This window comes from Leopardus geoffroyi, chromosome D1 (assembly GCF_018350155.1).
Source record: "Leopardus geoffroyi isolate Oge1 chromosome D1, O.geoffroyi_Oge1_pat1.0, whole genome shotgun sequence".
Lineage (NCBI taxonomy): Eukaryota > Metazoa > Chordata > Mammalia > Carnivora > Felidae > Leopardus > Leopardus geoffroyi.
In genome coordinates, this window is record NC_059329.1 from 45,766,156 (window position 1) to 45,787,274 (window position 21,119).

The window sequence follows — 21,119 nt, forward strand, 5'->3', positions numbered from 1 at the left end:
TTTTTTCCCCTACTTTAAAAGTGAGTTACTGGAGCGCCTGGGTGGCGCAGTCGGTTAAGCATCCGACTTCAGCCGGGTCATGATCTCCCGGTCCAGGAGTTCGAGCCCCGCGTCAGGCTCTGGGCTGACGGCTCAGAGCCTGGAGCCTGTTTCCGATTCTGTGTCTCCCTCTCTCTCTGCCCCTCCCCCGTTCATGCTCTGTCTCTCTCTGTCCCAAAAATGAATAAACGTTGAAAAAAAAATTTTTTTTAAAAAAATAAAATAAAAAAAATAAAAGTGAGTTACTAAATCTAATCGAATAATTCTATAAACCACTGCCAGATTAAGCTTTCTGAAACAACCTCAAGCATACCACCCCCTGTTGGCAACTTTTAGTGATTGCCTACTATATCAAATAAAATCCAAATTCCATCTGCCATTCCCCAACACGTACTATATCCTATTCTACCTGAACGTCTTAGTTTAAGCCATTCTTTCCCTTATCCATCACCTATTTCTACCTTTCCAGATCATATTTTTCCTTCAAGGACAGTAAAATGCCACCTTTCCCATTAAATTTCCCCTTATCTTCCATTCAAATGTAATCTACCTCTGATTTCTCAAACCATTTGCTCTGTACCTTATAGTATTATCTCAATGAATTTATGTTACAGGGTACTGCATGCCTTACCTCCCCTCCTGGACTATGAACTCAATATAAGAAATACATCCCATTCATTTTTTTTATTCTTTACCATACCACATGGCACACAGCTGCTGTAACAGCACGCTGCAAATAGCAGACTCAATAAATAACTGGTAAGTGAATAGGGGGTAAATATTCCAAATACCAATAGCCTTGGTTCAGGTATTATAAAAACTAATCATCAAACCTCAGTATCCCCTTCATTAGTATATATTTTTAATCAATATTTATCAGTAAATAATAAAAAAAAACATTTTAGAGTCCAAAGTTTATGACAAATATAATTTTCTAAGTAGTAAATAAGAGGTCTGGTTATTCAAAATAATCTGCATCACAGTGAATCAATTAGAGTTGGATATGACGGCATTCTGATGAAAATTCTGTTATCACAGGGATTACCAGTATGGTTCTGGCCCTCTCACTCCTCCAGGTAGGTTCCTCTCTCTACCAAATGTATTCCCAGATAGAGGACTACTCCCTTTGACGTAAAAAGAATTTTCTAGCAACAATGCAAAAGTAAATAATGCCTACATTGAAAAATACATATTAAGGATTTGAAGGCTGTTTTAAGTTTTTTTTCATCAACCAAACAACTGTTTTAATAAGAACCTATTGGGGCGCCTGGGTGGTGCAGTCGGTTAAGCGTCCGACTTCAGCCAGGTCACGATCTCGCGGTCCGTGAGTTCGAGCCCCGTGTCAGGCTCTGGGCTGAGGGCTCAGAGCCTGGAGCCTGTTTCTGATTCTGTGTCTCCCTCTCTCTCTGAGCCTCCCCGTTCATGCTCTGTCTCTCTCTGTCCCAAAAATAAATTAAAAAACGTTGAAAAAAAAAATAAAAAAAATAAAAATAAGAACCTACTGACTCAGAAACATGAACAATAATGGATCATAGTTATTTAGATCCTATATTCCAATACTTATTAATTTTTATCCCTGATCAATGATAACTAAAGAGGCAAACAATAGTAAACCAGATTTGGCCAGCTATACTGAGACAGCTGCTACAGGAAAGGGTGAGTTGAGGAGTGTTTAGTGTAATGTAACGCTTCAACTTTCAACTAAAAATGATGTGCTGGAAGGACAATTTGTACTCAACAGAGATCAATCAAATAAATCACATATTAGACACAAGTTTCAACAAGCTCAAAATGTCATGTTAATGAATAGGAAAAGTCATAATTCAATTGCTTATTTAAAAAAAAAAAAAAAAAAAAGACCAAATGACTGTTAAATCTCTAAAGATGTAATAACAAATTGTGTAAAAATTATCATATACTTATTGAATAGAAGGATAAAGTGAGTCCCTTACCCCTACCCCCTAAGCCAGGCCTCACACCAAAAAAAAGACAAATTCCAAGATCTCCAAAGGTCAAATAATCCAAACAGATATCTCAGGCACTTCATGACTTCAGTGTCTTTTTTTTCTTTTTTTAAGTAAAAGCAGAAACAAATGGTGTATTATCAAAAACTTTGAAAAGTCTCACTGCTGGTCTCCTTTGCTGGTCTCGTTTTCTCTAGCAAACCCGCTCACCCACTGCCTTTACAAACTCAGACCACACTCTGTGCCAGAAGCACTTTACATATTATGCCGCATTTAATCTTCACAAAGACCTCCCAAGTTAAAATTTGCCATTTCTCCAATACTGCAGACACAGAAATTGAGGCTTAGAGTGGTTAGGTAATTTGTCTGAGGTTACCCAGCTAGCAAGTAGTGAACTACAATTCTAACATGGGCAATCTGATCCAGGGTCCAGGATTCTGCCTCTAAGCCACACTAAAATACAGAAATCGGAACAGCTTCTTGGAAGTGGAATCAAACTTTGTAAGTGTTGTAGAATTACTATTTTTTCCATAAAATAAAACTGTGTAAGAACATTAAAAAAAAAAAAAAAAGACCTAAGTCCACATTAACCAACTGATTTCTGCAGTCGGTGGTTTCCAGGTCTTTCACAACTAACTAGATTCTGCCCATAAGTTGTTTATTTCTAACAATTCCAACTCTTTTTAAATGTTTATTCAGTCTAGAGGTGATGAACTGATAATAGGTTAGACAACATGGCTCACAATGAATAAACATTATGTAAACATATTTGTACCCTGAAGAACAGTATAAACATCTAAAGGTCAGTGAAAAGGGAGGTTTGTAAATTATTCCTTCCAAAAGTGCAAAGAGTTGTATTCTGGAGTCAGCTACCTGTAAATGCCAGTATCCCAATCTGGAGGTCCTGAAGAAATCACCTGGTAAAAGCATAATTAAGAATAGTCTTAGGGGCGCCTGATGGTTCAGTTGGTTAAGTGTCCAACTTCAGCTCAGCTCACAATCCCACAGCTCATGAGTTTGAGCCCCATGTCAGGCTCTGTGCTGACAGCTCAGAGCCTGGAGCCTGCTTTGGATTCTGTGTCTCCCTCTCTCTCTGCCCCTCCCCCACTCAAGCTCTTCTCTCCCTCTCAAAAATAAATAAACATTAAAAAAAAGAAAGAAAGAAAAATGGTGTTAGGGGTGCCTGAGTGGCTCAGTCACTTAAGCAACTCTTGATTTTAGCTCAGATCAAGATCTCATAGTCATGAGATCTAGCCCGGGGCTCCATGCTAGGTGTGGAGCCTGCCAAAGATTCTCTCTCTTCCTCTCCATCTGCCCCTTCCCTGCTCTTGAAAGAAAGAAAGAAAGAAAGAAAGAAAGAAAGAAAGAAAGAAAGAAAAGAAGAAGAAGAAGAAGAAGAAGAAGAAGAAGAAGAAGAAAGGAAGGAAGATAGGAAGGAAGGAAGGAAGGAAGGAAGGAAAAGAAAAGAAAGAAAGAAAAAGAAAGAAAGAAAGAAAGAAGGAAGGAAGGAAAGAAAGAAAGAAAAGAGAAAGAAAGAAAGAAAGAAAGAAAGAAAGAAAGAAAGAAAGAAAGAAAGAGAAAGAAAGAAAGAAAGAAAGAAAGAAAGAAAGAAAGAAAGAAAGAAAGAAAGAAAAAGTCAGTCAGTCTTAGGGTCTTAGAACCACCTAAGTGAGTTAAGTGAGCAGGTTTTCCTTAAAGAAGGCACCTAAAAACCTGAACAACATAGAATCCATCCCCCTAAATGGGCAACTATGCATTCTAAATTTGTATTCTAAATTATGGTGGGCACTAGCTTTCATTCATCTTAGTGGTGGCCTAGAGTTAAAATAGTTCAACAACTGTTTCGTGCTGTTGTGTTGCTTGTGTGTATATATGTGTGTATTGTGTGGAAAGGGGTACCACTTGTTCTGAGTGTGTGGTAATAACTAACATTCTTTTGCACTGCCTTAGGCCTGCCAAATATCTCCTTACTCCTGACCTATTCATGAGTTCATTAATTCACATCTGTACTCATTCAGACATTTATTAAACACTTACAGAAGTACTGTGCTAATTCTAAATACAAACCACCATCCTAACAGGCCACTAAAGAGACAATATTCAAAGTGTGACTCTTGATCCAACAGCATCAATATTACCTGGGAGTCTGTTAGAAATGAGGAATCTCAGTCCCCACCTAGACCTACTAAATCAGAAACTCTCATTTTCATTTTCACATGATGGGAGAGGGGGCAGTGTCTTAACACATATTAATGTCTGGGTCTATATGATAAAAAGTGAAACTGACTTCTGCAAGCCCAGAGAGAGTTACGGTATTCTTTGTTATCTCTGTAAGAAACAATCAGACTTTTCAAGAAGTACCACAGATATGACCCTGACACACTTTCAAAAATATTAGGCTATAAATCCAAATTATTACTCAATGGGAAGTAAAAACTGATCATCCACTGAATATACAATAAAACTCTTAGGAAACATACAAAATATATGATCTCTGCCTTCTTAAGACACATACTCTACTGGGCAAGAAAATGAGAGGATGAACTTTGATAGCCAAAGTAATACATCTCTAATATCAAGAACAAGGTTATTGGAAAAAAAAGATGCTGGTGAAAACATTTAAGCACAAACTTGTTTTAACAGTTCTCAGTGGTACATATATGTATTTACAAATATTCTCTACTAAAAACTCCAAACTTAAATTGCTTGGGTGACCTAAAGTCAGATCTTTTAATCACCTTCACTGATCCTGTCGAGAACCATCCTTTAAATTGGCACCCAAAATCTCAACCAGAGTCTACTGTGTGAACCTGCAAGAACATTTGCAAAACGATCAAGCCACAATACTGTCATCCCAAACTGAGACAAGATCTGAGCCCGCAGGGATTTGCTGTCAAATATGCCCTTTAAAAAGGGGGATGAGGGTTAGAGAGGGAATTAGATGAGAAAAGACTGAGGGCCATTTCTCAACGTCTCGCTGACCTACAAACTCCTCTCCATCAGAAGGCGAGAGAAAGAAAAATTACTGCAGTTCCCTTAAGTCACAATTTTAAGTGTCCTAACTTAATTTTAAAGTTGGGAGCCCATCCTCTTCCCATCAACAGGCATTCGGATGACAGCTCAACATCAAGTTCCCCTCCCCCTTTTCCCGCCGAGTGTAGCATTTGGGATATCCGTCCCCTTGCGACCTCCCCCATCCCACCCACAACCCCCAAAACACTCTGGCCCCTCCGAATGAGAGCCCGACACAGAACGAGTCGCCCAGGCCGCTGGGAAGCACGACTGCGTCCCACGGCCCACCCTCCACACTAAACTCGACGTGGGGGAGGGGTTGACGGATCTCACCAAGTACAGTGGGGCGTAAATCTTCAGGGACTCCTCCAGGGCGCCCCCGGTGATCTGCACGAAGGAGACCCCACAGGAAGGCTGCCAAGTGTGGCCGATCTCGTAGCAGTTATGAGGGATGGACTTGCTGAGAGCCGCCATGACGGAGAGCCGTGCGGACGGGCAGCAAGGGGGCGAGCCGAAGCTCGGGAGGCAGCTGGGCAAGAGGTAGCCGAGCGCGCGCCCGACCGCAGCCGACTCTCCGGGCTGGCTGCTAGAGGTGCAGACTAGAGGGTAAAGGTCACGCGAGCAGGGTTACTCTGGGCCGAAGTCCTCGGATGTTAAGCGCTCGGCGTATCGCAGCTCGAGGGGGCGGGGCGCGCACCGGGGAGGCGGGGAGAGGCGGAGCGTGCGCGCGCCCGGCCCTCGGAGCCCCGGGCCGTGCGGAGAGCCGAAAGCGTGAGAGCGCGACTCGGGGACGCGCCTGTCTCCCGACTGCCCACGTCAGCCCCTAGCTGGCCCGCGACGTCTGCGTCGGAAGAGCCCTGGTAGGTGACTTGGGTCACACTGTACTCGTCTCTGCCCTCTTCAAAGGCCTGCCAAGTAGAACGGAGGGCAGTGGAAGAAAGGGATAAAATGTCTTTGTTGGGAGCTAGCTGGTGGAGGAAGACGGTTGCCACGAGTCTGGACAGCCTTCCTCCTCAGAACTGCCACCTTCCCTTCCCTAGACTACCAATTAATAAATGGCTAAGGCTGCCTGCTGGTTGAGACCGCGCTGCTCCTGGTTGCTGGGCTTTCTATTCTGTGGTGTCTGAGAAGTTTGAAAAATCTATTAGCAAAGTTTGTACACTTCCTGTGTGGGAAAAGGGCAGTAGATCATTCTGTCCACTGAGCCGCTGAGCGGTTCTTTCTGCAGCGCACATGACATTCATCGGCCAAATGGTGGACAGAGTAGAGGGGACAGTGGTCTTAGAACTCATACCCGATAGAGAGCTTGGCCATCAATTGGCAGAACAAGGGACCTGTGTGACCTATAAATCATATAACCCCTCTAAAATGTCAGTTTCCTCATCTATAATAACCCAGGTTCCTTGGAATCCTAAATTCTATAGCTTCTTAAAGCAGGAGCATACTGCCTTTAGAGGACTCCCGTTGTAATCAAGCCTTCATTCATTCTACAAAGCTTTACTGAGCACATACTATTTTCCTGGCACTGTTGTAAACTCTCCTTGATTCAGATGTGAAAAGGAGAGACCAGGTTTTGACCCGCTCCTCCTCCCACTCCCACGGATGCTGAGCCTGAGCTCCTGCTGCAGCCCCTGGTATTGGGGTTTCTGGAGTTACAAATGAACAATGATGTCAACAAAGTTGTTAATGATATGAAAGTAAGGAAATCTACATGAGATCAGAAAAAAGAAAGAAACTCGTTCTCTTCCGTTCATGCGATGGCAAAAGAAATCACTGTTAGAGAAAGCAAAGCAGATGTTGGTGGGTGACACTAGTGATATTGTAGAGGACCCCTACACATCTTTTGTGAAGTTGCTCCCTCTGAATGATTGCCAATTTGCTTTGTATAATGCACATTCAAAACAAGAGTCTAAGAAAGAAGACCTAGTATTTAAATTCTGGGGTCCTGAAAGTGCACTTTATAACACGAGATGATATATGCTATCTCTAAAGATGCCATTAAAAAGAAATTTACAGATATTAAACTTAAGTTGCAAGTAAACGGCTTGGATAATATTAAGGAGTATTCCTCACTTGGAGAGAAACAAAGGCAACATAGTGGTCCCACTTGAAGGAAACCCCTTATAAAATGACAAATACCATCTGGATGTTAGGGAACTTCCACTTCTCCAGCTCAGTCAACCGGCATAGTATGAGGTTTTGTTCTGTTTCTTGCCCTTCTCAATGGGCCCTTCCAAAACAATGAATGAAAGAAATAGCATTCATTTAAGCAGCCTATCAGTGATTGCTGTTAGAATGTTTCATACTGTTACTTTTACATAGAACCCAAGGAATGCCATCCCATCATATTTTAGCCAAAACAACTGGTTATATATGCCTTCCTTGCAGCAAGTGCTACAATGAATGTGATTGTCAATGTGAATAATTTAGAATACTGCAAAGTGTAAGTTAATTGCATTGAGAGTAGTTTTCACCTGTCAGATGGTAAACTTTACTTAGTATTATTTATACTTGCACTTGATTACAGTTCTGTAACTCTCCAGCATTCATACACCTCACCTTCCTTGGCAAGTCTGTTTTGATGACATGACAGGATGGATATAACACCATGCATTGAAAGCACTTTTTTGTGATGAGTTTAACCCCTCACTCCCAAAAAACTTAATGCCAATTAAGTTGTGCTAACTGTGTCATCAACTTATCCTCATACCCCAGTGTTCATTCCCATTACCTGCATATCTTCTTAAAAGGAATAGCTGTTATGACTGCCTTTTTGTTTACCATTCAGTATAGAGTACTGAATAAGTATAGTTTTGTTTACCATGTGAGTCTTACAACACTAAAGATATTTTGAATATCAGCCATGATGGCAATTTCTGTATAAATGAACCTCACCTGGAACATTATTTTTAAGATCAAACTCCTCATCCTCACAAAAATAGCCACATTGCATAGTTATTACTATAAAATTATAGCATAAAAATTATAGCATATTACTAAGAAGGGGGGGTTCTATTTTCATGAAACTAGCTTTCTAGGGGGGGGGAATGAAAAATAGGCAAGAAGACTAAACAAGATAATGTGATTGGTGTAATAATAATATAAGGCAGTAGAAATAAGATAAAATAAGATAGTTGTTTAAAGTCAACGAGAGGAGTGCTCATTGATGAAAAGCCCAAAATAGCAGGGGTAAAAAGATAAAAGTTTCTCTCAGTTCTGGTAAACATTGGCAGTCCCTAGGCTAGGAGGATGGCTCCATAACCATCAGTGATCCCAGACTCCTGACGGGTTGCTTTACCAACTGTTAACTATGGTTTCCAGCCCAACTTATAAGATGACATCCACATGCCAGCCAGGAAGTCAAAAGAGGAAGAGAAGACCTACTTCTTCTCTTTAAAAAACCCTTCCCAGAAGATCTATGCAAACTACTACTTATATCCCATTGGCCAAAGCTTAGTCACATGGCCATACTAAGTTTCAAGGAAAGCTGGGAAATGGGGCTTTTTTTTTTTTAGTTGGTTGGACAAATGCCCAGCTAACATTTAGGGTTTTATTGCTGAGCAAAATGGAAAAAACAGATACTGAGAACAATGAGCAGTGTCTGCCATATTTCTGTGCCTCTAGTCACTCAAATTTCTGGGCACATTCTTCTTTCCACGGATAAACATACCTTCCCCTTCACAAAACAGACAACCTAAAGTCCCATGCAGTTACCCTATCCTATTCAAAGTCCAGGATCTTTCCTAGGACCAAATACAGCTCTCATGATTAGGGTATCTCCAGGCTTAGCATAGCCAATCTACAATGGTTGGACAAGAACAAAATAATCACAAATTATTTAAAATTTCCAATTCAAAATATGAGAGGATCAGAAACACAACATAAGCCTGTCCACAGAAATTACAGGAATAGCAATGCAGGTTTATCCTACTTAATTTTAATAAGCCATCCCTGAAAATCTGATAGTCGGTAAGAAAATGCTAAATGGGAGCCTATTTTTAACTAGTAAAAATGAAATGTGTTACACATCAATCCCCAAATTCCTAGCATGTATTTAAAATAAAATAAAATGCCAAATACAAGTAACAAACAATCGTGTTAGTATTTACAATTCTTAAAAAATAGCATTTTAATCACCAGTCAATACAGTTGCCAACTATCAGTTGCTTTTAAATGTAATAGCACATGTAGTTTGCATGCACAATGATAAACATTATGTTTACCATAGAGCACAACAAATATATACCAATAGCTAAGGAAATTTTAAAATTACTATTAAAAGCAGGCAATTTTGTTTTAGTTAACTGTTAAATGGAGACTTAAACCTTAAAGACATTTAAGAAGGGAAAAACACAGTTATTACTGTCACAGGGGCCAAAGGTGACAGTACTAGGGAATTGGATGGTATAAGGCAATTTCAGGCAACTATTGCATTCAAAGGAATGGAAAGGGTATTCTCTATAATGGTGCTGCTGTAAAGATTCCAGAAGAAGAAGGCATTGGTAAATTCTCAAGGAGGACCATCTATACTTCAGGATGAAAAAAGAAATTGCAAAATAGAGCAGTTCTCAGTAAACCAGTTTACATTTGTAAATTTCTTTATATGGTATTATAAGATCTGTGTTTTAAAAGAAAGTCTTCTCAGGGGCACCTGGGTGGCTCAGTCGGTTAAGCATCCGGCTTTGGCTCAGGTCATGATCCCGTGGTTCACAAGTTTGAGTCCCACATCGGGCTCTGTGCTGACAGCTCAGAGCCTGGAACCTGCTTCAGATTCTGTGTCTCGTTCTCTCTCTACCCCTCCCCTGTTCTCTCTCTCTCTCTCTCTCTCTCTCTCTCAAAACTAAATAAATGTTTAAATAAAATAAATAAAATAATAAAAATAATAAAAAAGAAAGACTTCTTTCTCATCATGCCACCATTAAGTTTAAAGGTAATGTTACACTTGGTATCTACATGAGCCATTTATTCTTTTAGGCGCCTACGACCAGTAGTTGGCTGGATACTCTCTCGGGCCTTCATTGTTGCTTCTATTCCATAAAAAAGGCTTTAGGGTTCATCAACAAGGTGAAGCAAAGCATTCCTTCAAAGTAGAAGTACAGTGTATGAAGGAAATGAATCTGGAAATTTGCGGCTGAATTCTAAAGCTTTGAAGACATGCCAGGCTGAAAACTGTTGCTTTTGCAAGATTCTGGCTTTGAAGATGTCAATAATAAAGAATGGAAGAGCTCTTAGGATTTCAGACAGAGGATTTAGCAACAGTGAGTTGTTCAGCTTTACAGGCAGTCATAGAAATGGGTATCAGTCATGAACACAATGACAAAGCATGGCTCAAACTAGGTATAACACTGTGGTACCTCTTAATTCCAGCAATATTCAGATGCACACTCCCTTTGTTGATACTAGGCAAGGTTTTCAAAATAGCTACATATGATTCTGATCTTCTACCAATTTTGGTTATAACATAACTTCACATTTTTCTTCACATCATTTTATTTAAAATATTACATTCAATTTTTAAGGTGTAAATATACATTTTTGCCAAAAAAAACATTGAAAGCTGTTGTGTTGATACTTAATGCTGTTTCAGTCCAAACAGATAATGCTTCTGCCAACATAATTCTCTAAAAACTTGAAAGATTCTTATATATCAAATTATATAAGCACCCCTTAAAAAAGCCACACCAACAGACACTTTCCATCTTGAGCTGAGACTCAGAAGGTTTTTTGAAAATGTCCTTAAAATATTAGAAGCCCTTTTATCAAGCTGAGAGGGTCTAGGGAGAACAATCAAATATTTCTACAGTCTTGAAAAAGAGTCTTACAGCTGCACCCTGGATTTAACCTTTGCCTTAAAGCAATTCCTTAGTTTCAGAATCTTTTAACCATCTGGAGAGGCTCAGAATGAAAAACAGCTTTACTTTTGAACCCAAAGATCCTAGATTCTTTATATTTCCTATAAATTCTGCTTTAAAAAATTGAATAGTCCTTTTAATTTCATCTCTCTCTATCTTACCAGGCTTCATTGGAAAAAAAAAATCAGTCAAATGAAAGTTCAACATTCTGCCTGGAAATATCAACCAAAAGAACCAGTTTGTTAGAGTATTTTCTATTTCCTACAATTTAGCAGGCAACAGTGTTGCTAAAATTTCCTCTACTACATAACAGCGATCCCTTTTTCTAGGCTCTGGTAAGAATTTCCTCCCTGTCCTTCAAGCCTTCAAGAATTCCACAAAATGCTCTCAAATAACCTTACAAAAGATTCAGGTACACTGTCTATAGAATTCCCAGTGTCTCTGTTAGTTTGATGTTACCAGTACTTATAATTACGACTGAGGACACCATCCTCCCTGACTTAGAACTCCTTTTACCATAAGTAAAAGACTTATGATTATTCTTTGATATGAAAAACACACAATCTACACACAATAGGAATAGATAGGTAAAAGGAATACCTCAGAGGCCAGCCACATTCACCTAAAAAAGTTAGACTGAATGCAATGGCATGCCTAGAAGGAAAAGTTGAAGGAAAAGAAGCAAACAAAGGGAGAGCCACTGAGACAAGTCAGGCATATGCCTACAGGGGCAGAAACAGTAGTTCCAGGACCTTGGGTATTCTGGACCCACTGACAAAACGATCTTCACCATGAAATAGATCCACAAGGGCTTTCAGAGGGATTTCATTGAACTTTGGATTCATTTAATTCTGAGAATTCATCTTTTTCGGAGAACAGGTGCATAAAGCAAACTTTTATTACGATTTGACTTCTGCTGCAGGTCTGTCTGAAGTGAAAGGGCTTGCTCATGGCAACACTGACATCCTAGTTTGTGTAAGAGGGCTTTTTTTCCTCCCTGTAATTTAATAATTTGATGTTTTGATTTATGCATTCATTTCTAAACTTACTCTGTGTCACTTAGCTTATGATAGACAGAGCCTCCCCTGGTGTGCTGATAAACCAGGTTTCTGACCTTGGCAGTCTGTGGGTGATAAACCCTGTATTAACCAAGAAAGATTAGGCTGTGCTGAGATAACAAATATGCCCCTAAATCTCAGGGGATTAAAATTAGAAAGATTTATTTTGTGCTCACATGAAGTCCAAAGTGGGTTGGCTGGCTCTTTAGGGCAACTTTCCTCCAAGTAGTGATTCAAGGTTAAAGGGTCGTGCATCCGTATTGAGCCTTCAGTGGTCAATTTTCCTTTTTCTTTCTTTCTTTTTTTTTTTTGCTTGCTTGATTTTTTTGTGCATAATTTTTAGTTATTGTACATAGTCATGTATAAAAAATGTAAGTGTACCATTTGATACATTTTTCCATTTGACCTCATTCCTGAGACAACTATCCAGAAAAAAAGTTTTTCCATCACACCAGAAGGTGTTCTGGTGCCCAGTGCCAGTTTATACATCTATGAACAGAGGTCACCACTATTCTGACTTCTATCACTATGGCCTCATTTTGCCTTTTCCTCAAATTTACATTACTGGAGGCATACATTAGTATTTTTCATGTCTGGGTCTCTCTCACTCAGGAGTTTGTATATGTTGGTCCATGTATTTGTAGTTCATTAGTATTTTGTTGCTTTGCTATTCTATTGTATGAATACAGCACAGTTTTTCCATTCCAGGACATTTAGATTGTTGTAAGTGTTGGGCTATTATGACTAAACTTACTCCGAGCATTCTCTTACTTGTCTTTTTGTAGGCATTTGTTTTTGTTTCTCTTGGGCACATACACAGGAGTGGAGGTGCTAGTCATGGGGCAGGCATATGTTTAGCTTTAGTAGATACTGATTAATTATTTTTATTTTTAAGGGTCAGGACTCAACATGGTTTACATTACTTCTGATTACATCCATTTCCAGAATGTATTTACATGTTCCCAACCTAACTTCAAGGGTGGATGGGAAATGTAGTCTTCCTGTGGGACTAGAAAAAGGAGATGAAATGAGATTTGCTAAATATCTATCACTGTCTCTGCCACAAACACCAACCCCAGTGTCAGGCTACTGGTTCATCTTAGTTGATTCTTCTTCACCCTTGTGAATGGCATGACCTTTCTTTTTCAAATGAATATATGTGCAACCATACAACTTGTTTTCAATGAACAAATGCAAACTGATCATCATCACTTACTGCACTGGACTGGAAGTTTGTGTCCCTCCAAAATTTGTATGTTGAAATTCTAACTGCCAATGCGATGGTTTTAGGAACTGGAGCCTTGGGAATATGATTAGATCATGAGGTGGAGCCCCTGAAAAAGGGATGAGTGCCCTGATAAAAGAGCTCCAAAAAGAACTCTCTTGTCTCCACTGTCCGGTGAGAATACTGCCAGAAGGCACCAGACATGAATCAGGAAGCAGGTCCTCACCAGACACAGGATCAGCTGGTGCCTTCATCTTGGACTTCCTAACCTCCAGAACTGCAAGAAATAAATATGTATTCTTTAAGCCACCCAGTCTATGGTATTTTCGTAATAGCAGCCCCAAAGGACTAAGACACTTACATTTAAATTTTTAGTAAAATTCGGGGCGCCTGGGTGGCTCAGTTGGTTAAGCATCCGACTTCGGCTCAGGTCATGATCTCAAGGTCTGTGGGTTCGAGCCCTGCGTTGGGCTCTGTGCTGACAGCTCAGAGCCTGGAGCCTGTTTCAGATTCTGTGTCTCCCTCTTTCTCTGACCCTCCCCTGTTCATGTTCTCTCTCTGTCTCAAAAATAATTAAATGTTAAAAAAAAATTTTTTTTAATAAATAAATAAATAAATAAATTTTTAGTAAAATTCCCTCTCATTCTAAGCTCCTTGAAGGCAAGATCTATTTCGGATTCTTCTTTGCTGTCTTTAGCACTATATAGCACAGTGCCTTGAACATAGAACACATTTAATAAAATATTGAATGAGTAAATAAATGAAGACCTTGGTGGGAGAGAGATTTTATTTTTTTTCTTAAATTTTTTTTAACGTTTATTCATTTTTTTGAGACAGAGAGAGACAGAGCATGAATGGGGGAAGGTCAGAGAGAGAGAGAGAGAGAGACACAGAATCTGAAACAGGGTCCAGGCTCTGAGCTGTCAGCACAGAGCCCGATGCAGGGCTCGAACTCATGGACCGCAAGACCATGACCTGAGCCGAAGTCGGACGCCCAAATGACTGAGCCACCCAGGCGCCCCAGGGAGAGAGATTTTAAAACACTATGTCTTCTTCTTAAAGAAAAAGCAAGACAAAAATATCCATTACTTATAATTTCTTATTTATTGCCTTATTTGTTTGGGGATTACTTCCTTAGCTCCCTATTTACCTTTCAGGTAGAATCTATGCCCTATTTGTCATCTTTATATTATCTTTCGCACCTAGCATACTAGTGTGAAAATGTAACATTTTGAAGGAAAAAATAACTGACTCCTACATAGAAAATTTGGTTCTAGAAATGGCCTTTTACCCTTTTTTTAATACAAGGACAATATTAGCCCGGCCTCAAGCTTCTAGTCTTCTCAAACTTTCCAGGAGTACACAAAACTATCCCTAAGCCCCATAAGTCTACAAGATCTACAAGTTATTATAGTTCTATGATGTAATTTACTTGAGTTTAGACACCCAAATTCATGGGAAATAGCTCAATTCTTATTGTCTTCTCACCCCTGGGTCTTTAATTATCCTTAATTTTATTCTTCCTAATAAATGATAATTGGTTTTGCTAGAAAATATAAAAGCAAAGGAGGAGTTAATGACTTTGTGCTGTGCCTAACATGCATGTAGATTACACTATTTGCCCCTAAACACAGTGTTTACTCCTCCCCCTATCTGAGGCCAAACTTGGCCATTGTGTCCTATTTGTTGGCCATGAGACTCAAACAATTGTTTATTCTAGGATTTAGCTACATCCACAGTGTTCTTGTTGCTACCCACGTGTGTCCTTCCTTGAAGATGTGCTTTTTTTTCTAACTGTTCACAACTCTTGAAAATCTATGCACGGGGCACCTGGGTGATTCCATTGGTGAAGTGGCTACTCTTGACTTTGGCTCTGTTCATGATCTCACAGTCTGTGAGATCAAGCCCTGCCTCCAGCTCTAAGCTGACCTCATGGGGGTTGCTTGGGATTCTCTTTCTCCCTCTCTTTCTGCCCCTCTCCTGCTCATTCATGCTCTCTCTCTCTCTCTCTCTCTCTCTCTCAAAAAAAAAAAAAAAAAAATGTACGTACGACATGGAGTACCAGCATTTTATTTTTCTTTGTGAAGGTTCTACTGCTTTTCTTTTAAACAATATTTTGTGAGACTCTTGGTTTCAGTTCAGGTCATGATCTCGCAGTTTGTGAATCTGAGTTCAACATCAGGTTTTGTGGAGCCTGCTTGGGATTCTCTCTTCCTTTCTCTCTCTGCCCCTCCCCTGCTTGCTCTCTTTATTTCTCTCTCAAAATAAATAAACTTTTTAAAAATTGTTTAAATGAATAAATAAATAAATGTTACTGTTTGCCTCTCTGCAATTGATATCACCCATTTGCAAAATGGAGGTACATTTTTGCTTAAAGTAATTTAGAAAATTAATATATATCAAATGCGTTAAGTTCTTCAAAACTGCCATTTCCTCCAAAATAGATGCAGTGTCTTTGGTTCCTAACCTGGAATCTAGCACATAGGCCCACTCAAGTATCTGCTAAATTAGTAAAATACACTTCAAAATATACATTTATACCTAAATTTCTATAGTTACCACGCAATAGTTACAGTTCCATTTGAAGATTCAAGTAATGGCCATTTGTATTGTTTTCTCTCTCTACACTTTCAATACCTGTTTTCCCAAAATCTTCAGTACATGTCTAAATCTTCCCAGCAATTGCATTCTTACATATTACAAATATTACAAATTCTAAGGTAATGAAGATACTTTTAATCTGGGATCTTATTAGTTTGACTATATTAAGTCAGTGCTCCATGATGGTTAGAATCAAGTCCAAAGACAGAGGGTTTCCTCATAAGATTACCTTGTGAAAGATAAAGTTATCTACAAGAATTTATTTGATGGTCGGTCTGCTCTTAGTAGAATAAGACCTAATTGAATAATTGAAGAGTTACTAAATCTCCTTGGATTCATTTGTGATCAATTTTGGAAAAGGATTTTTTTTTTCACATAGTTTGGAGGACAAAGTCATCTGTCATATGCTCTCAAAGTAATGTTTATTTTCTCTTTTCTAAAAAAAACACAAACTCTCTGTTTTGTGTCTATGCTCATGTTTGAATATTTCCTCCCTTAAAGTATTACATCTCAGATACTTGTAATCTGAGTATAAATTGTATTTTTAGAAGTCATTTTTACAGGACCTATGAACATTTTGAACACATATACCCTTTGACCCAGAAATCCTAATTCTAGGCCTTTATTATACAGAAATACTGACAAAAAAATTTTCTCCATCATTATCTGTAAGAACACAAATATTAAAAATAATCTAAATGTCCATGCTAGGGACATGTCAAATAAATAAATTACGGTGCATCCATATTGTAGAATGTGGATACTGAAAAGGGAAAGGTATATCTGCATGTATCAACACTGAAGGATGTTCATCACATTCCAATGAAGGAGGGAAAAACCCACAAATTCTTTCATACAGAATGAGCTCATTGTTGAAAGAAGAAAAGGTATTTTGTGTATATGTATTTGTGTACATATTTACACAGGCATTGAAAAATGTGTAGGAGAATACACAATAAGTAAAGGGATCAGGACAGAGTTCTTTCACTTTTTTGTCTTATATACTACTTTATTGTTTAATTTTTTCCCAATTAGTGCACATTATGCTTGTCTTCTAACACTTCCTTCTGGATTTTTTGTTTCTTATTAGAGTTTATTTTAGGTCCTGAGTGCTAATTGTTGTAAATCTTCATAAGTCCAAAAACAGCATTATTTTACCCTCATTCTACATCAAACTACTGATAATTTATTTGGTTATAAATAAAATTACAAATTCAAAGTAAATTTCCCCTCAGTATTCTAAAAATATTTCTCCATCATTTTCTTGCATATCACTGTTAATTACATATTCAGTGTTATTTGATTCTTTTTTTATTTATTTTTTTTTTATTTTTGTCTTTCTACTCTGGTAGTTTTTAGAGTTTTCTCCTTATTGCTGATATTTTACTGTATGTTTCATTTTTTTTAATGTTTATTTATTTTTGAGGCAGAGAGAGACAGAGCATGAGTGGGAGAAGGGTAGAGAGAGAGGGAGACACAGAATCTGAAGCAGGCTCCAGCCTCTGAGCTGTCAGCACAGAGCCCTAGGTGAGGCTTGAACTCATGAACCGTGAGATCATGACCTGAGCCGAAGTCGGACACTCAACCAACAGAGCCACCCAGGCGTCCCTGTATGTTTCTAATCATGTCTCTTTATATCATTTTTTGTATCATTCTGCTAGAATTTAGTGAACTATCTTAATCTGAAGTATGTTATTTTTCACTTCTAGAAAACTTAAGTATCACATTTCCTCTGTTCTGGGGAAATCTCATGGAAATTCTATTAACCAGGACCTATTAACCAAATTAATTCTATTAACTTGAGATATGTTAATAGAACTCAGGGAAGTCCATGAATTTGGATGAAAAGACAATTTCATTTTTATTTTCACTAACTTCTAACTGAAATACGATATCTTCCATCATTTGAAAGGAGGCAAGAAACCACAGTGCTTATGACGTTATTACCAGTAGAAATTACAGATATTTTCATATTATATTATAACTATAGCAGATATGTCAAAAATCATAGTAAGCTATCAGATCTTGTTATTTGATTTGTTAATGTTAATATATCACAAAATTTTTACTATTATGAAATTGCACTTAAATATAATTGATATCTTTTATAATCCTATATATTTTATTTTATACATTTAAAGGTAATGTTCTAGGAAGGTGTTATGGTCTGAATGTTTATGTCTCCCCAAATTCATATGTTAAAAGTCTAATGCCTGGAGCACCTGGGTGGCTCAGTTGGTTAAGCATCTGATTTTGGCTTAGGTCATGATCTCCTGCTTCGTGGGTTTGAGCCCCACGTCAGGCTCTGTGCTGACAGCTCAGAGCCTGCTGGAGCCTGGTTCGGATTCTGTGTCTCCCTCACTACCCCTCCCCCATGCTCACTTGCTCTCTCGCGCGCTCTCTCTCCTCTCTCTCTCTCTCTCTCAAAATAAACATTAAAAAAAAATTTAAGTCTAATGCCCAATGTAATGGTATTAGCAGATGGGGTCTTTGGGAAGAGCTTAGGTTATGAGAGTGGAGCCCTCATGAATGAGATTAGTGCCCTTATAAAAGAGACCCCAGAGAGGTCTCTTACCCGTTCCACAAGATGAGGACACACTACCCACTAGGAATACCCTCACGAGAACCATGCGGGCACCTAGATCTTGGATTTCCAAACCTCCAGAGCTATGAGAAACAAACTTCAGTTATAAGCTACCCAGTGGGTGGTATTTTGTTAGAGCAGCCCAATTAGACCTAAGACAGAAGGGATCCACAGTATTCACTAATCTGCTGAAGAGATCCATGGCACAAAACATTTTTAAAACACCTGCATGAGATTGATGATAAGATCTCTGTAACTTCAATGCCTTCCAGTATCAGCCTCTTATCTCTTCATCTCTCTGGTTAGATTAGAACTATAAGGCCTCCAGTTAGGCGGCCCAGGACCAAGAGTAGTAACTCTGAGATAGCAGGAGCCTCAGCTCCCTGCTCTGGTTTCTCATATGATCACAGCTTCTGATCCAAAAAAAAAAGTCCCTTCCCCGTTTTTGAATATTTACTAATCTATTCTTTTTGAGTCCTACAATTTTGATGAGGGAGGGAGAAATGATAAGTATGTACTCCATCTACCATGTAAAAGCTGGGACGCAGGTATTAATTTGCACTTAAAAAAAGAAGGAGAAGAGGCAATGCTACATTCTTTCCCCTTCTATTAATTTTTTTCTTTTTTTACAGTATATAATATCATTAGAATAAGCTCTTACATAGCTAGTTTACAAGTGAGAAAATGGAGGGTGGTACAGGGTAATCACTGATTCGAGGTCATGTAACTAGTTAATAACAGGGCTGGAACTAGAACCCAGGTCTGGCTTCTTCTCCTCTACAGCTTGTTTTTTCTGAGTTACCTTAGGACTTACCTCCTTCCTTTCCAGAAGCTAATGGTGCTGATGTTATAAACCACTGTCTAAAAAAATCATTGTGTTATTTATTTGCTATTGTATGCATGGTTCTCTCTGCCTAAGATACTTTCAGTCATTTAGTCAACAAATATTTGAGAACATTTGATGTGTGCCACATGCTGAGCTGGGTGCCAGACATACAACAGTGAACAAGGCCCAGTCCTTCCCCCACATGATGCTAACAGCCAGTCTAGTAGGAAGACTAGGTATCAAACAAATACTGAATTCTGCTCCCCCTCTTATGGTGACTCTCTACTCACCTTTCAAGATCAGACCCAATGCACCTTGTCTGGGAAGTTTTCTAGATAGAGTTAGTCGCTCTCATCAGTGCCTCCACAACACATACTTTGCACCTGTTATTAACTGAGAACAGACTTTTTATTTTAATATTTTAACACAGTTTCCTGCCAACCCATGCACCTCTATCCCTTACCTGGGTGGTAAGGAACTCAAGGGCAGCTTTGCTTTTTCCTCTTGATAGCAACTTCATTTATAGCAACATTCATTCATTTCATTCATAGCACAGCCCCTGGCACTTAGTAGGCAGTAAATGTTTGAATGAATGGAACTGAAGTTGAGAAAAAAGAATAGAAAGTTCTCTAGGACTGCTTTTCTGCATACTGTATATATGTATTACAGTGCATTTTAAAATTAAAAATGGCATTCTCCATTGATGATTTTTAAGTTTATGATTGGCAAAAAATCCATTTTTATTGTTTGGGCTGGTCGCCAATAAAAATATAAATAGATGTGAGCACTTGCCAGCTGTTGTGAATTATAGAATCCTAAAGTCTATTCAGAAATGTGTGGAGAAAATCCACCTTTTGCTTCAATTTATCTGAGTTGACAATCTCCACAACCTAAACCCACTAAAGTCCACACCTCCAAATTCATTTAATTCTGCATGACCTATGACTACAGAAATCGACTCCCTAAAGAATCTCAATTTCACAATTTGGCTAACTGTAATTCTTTTACCTTTATAAAATTCTTTTTGAATGACTGTTGACAAGGTATCTAAGGTTCAAGGAAAATAAATCAAAATTCATTCCATATTTATGTGGCAGGGAAAAGGCTGTGTCCCCTTCACCCTAGAGCTTGGACTCCCCAGTGAATGAGACCCTTGGAAAGAAAGAGACCTCTGGAGGTAGACAGCCACGTAGCACTTGTAACTAGAGCCTTGACAGAAATGTGCCTGAGATTTTCGAAGGTGGGGGTGGGCAGAGTAGCTTGAACATTGTAATTTCATATCTTCAAGTAGTTTTTCAAGAAGTGGAAATTTTCATCCATCGTGAATCAGATTCACCCTTGGTTCAGGGGAAATGATCTAAAGGGACAAGGTTAAATGAACAAGGCCTTTTTCTGGAATGGAAGTTTGACAGCTGTGGCTCCAGAGATCGAAACTGTTCTGCATAATAATATTAAAAATTGCCTTTAGTGTGGGCAGAGCTGCATCCCTGTGGTTTATGACACCTTTGGAGGAATATTTCCTTTCAGGTGTTGGTGTAGACACCCCCAGCCTACACAGCGTTGTTTATTTTAGTTGAATGTTTGTACTTCACATTAAAAGCGTCTCACAGGAGACTGAAAGTAAAGATGTTAGGGACTACCAGGAAGCTATAGTTCTGGTTTTTTACCTCATGTGGATAAAATTTCGTAAAAAGAAATGAGACTGGGTGAGGCTTAGTACGAAAATACTGGCCTATCACACGTGGTAATATTCAAACACAGACCTGGGAAATGTAGTCCACTGGGTATTTTGCTTTTATGTGATGATCTCACAGAGGACATAGGAATGGACCTGACTCCATGAGTGGGGGAGGGCTGGGGTTTCCTCAGAGGATGTGGATGGGGAGGCGGACTGAGACCACAGAGAACACAGGGAGAAAAGTGCTTTCCTCCTGGGCTTCTGGATATTGGGGCCCAGA

At 39.0% G+C, this 21,119-nt stretch overlaps 1 protein-coding gene and 1 pseudogene across 2 annotated transcripts in view; one reads left to right on the top strand and one right to left on the bottom strand.

Annotated features, from left to right (window-relative positions):
• TMEM135 (transmembrane protein 135) overlaps positions 1–5,716 on the bottom strand; it is a 264,516-nt gene extending 258,800 nt beyond the window's left edge. Inside the window, exon 1 of one of the 2 annotated variants that reach the window (XM_045483689.1) lies at positions 5,349–5,716. In XM_045483689.1, coding sequence (XP_045339645.1) covers positions 5,349–5,489 — 141 coding nt within the window. In that variant the 5' untranslated portion in view covers positions 5,490–5,716. The remainder of the gene's footprint in view (positions 1–5,348) is intronic. The other variant, XM_045483690.1, reaches the window with a different exon arrangement.
• A 411-nt stretch (positions 5,717–6,127) lies between these two features.
• On the top strand, positions 6,128–7,142 carry LOC123601054 (annotated as a pseudogene).
• The last annotated feature ends 13,977 nt before the right edge of the window (positions 7,143–21,119 follow it).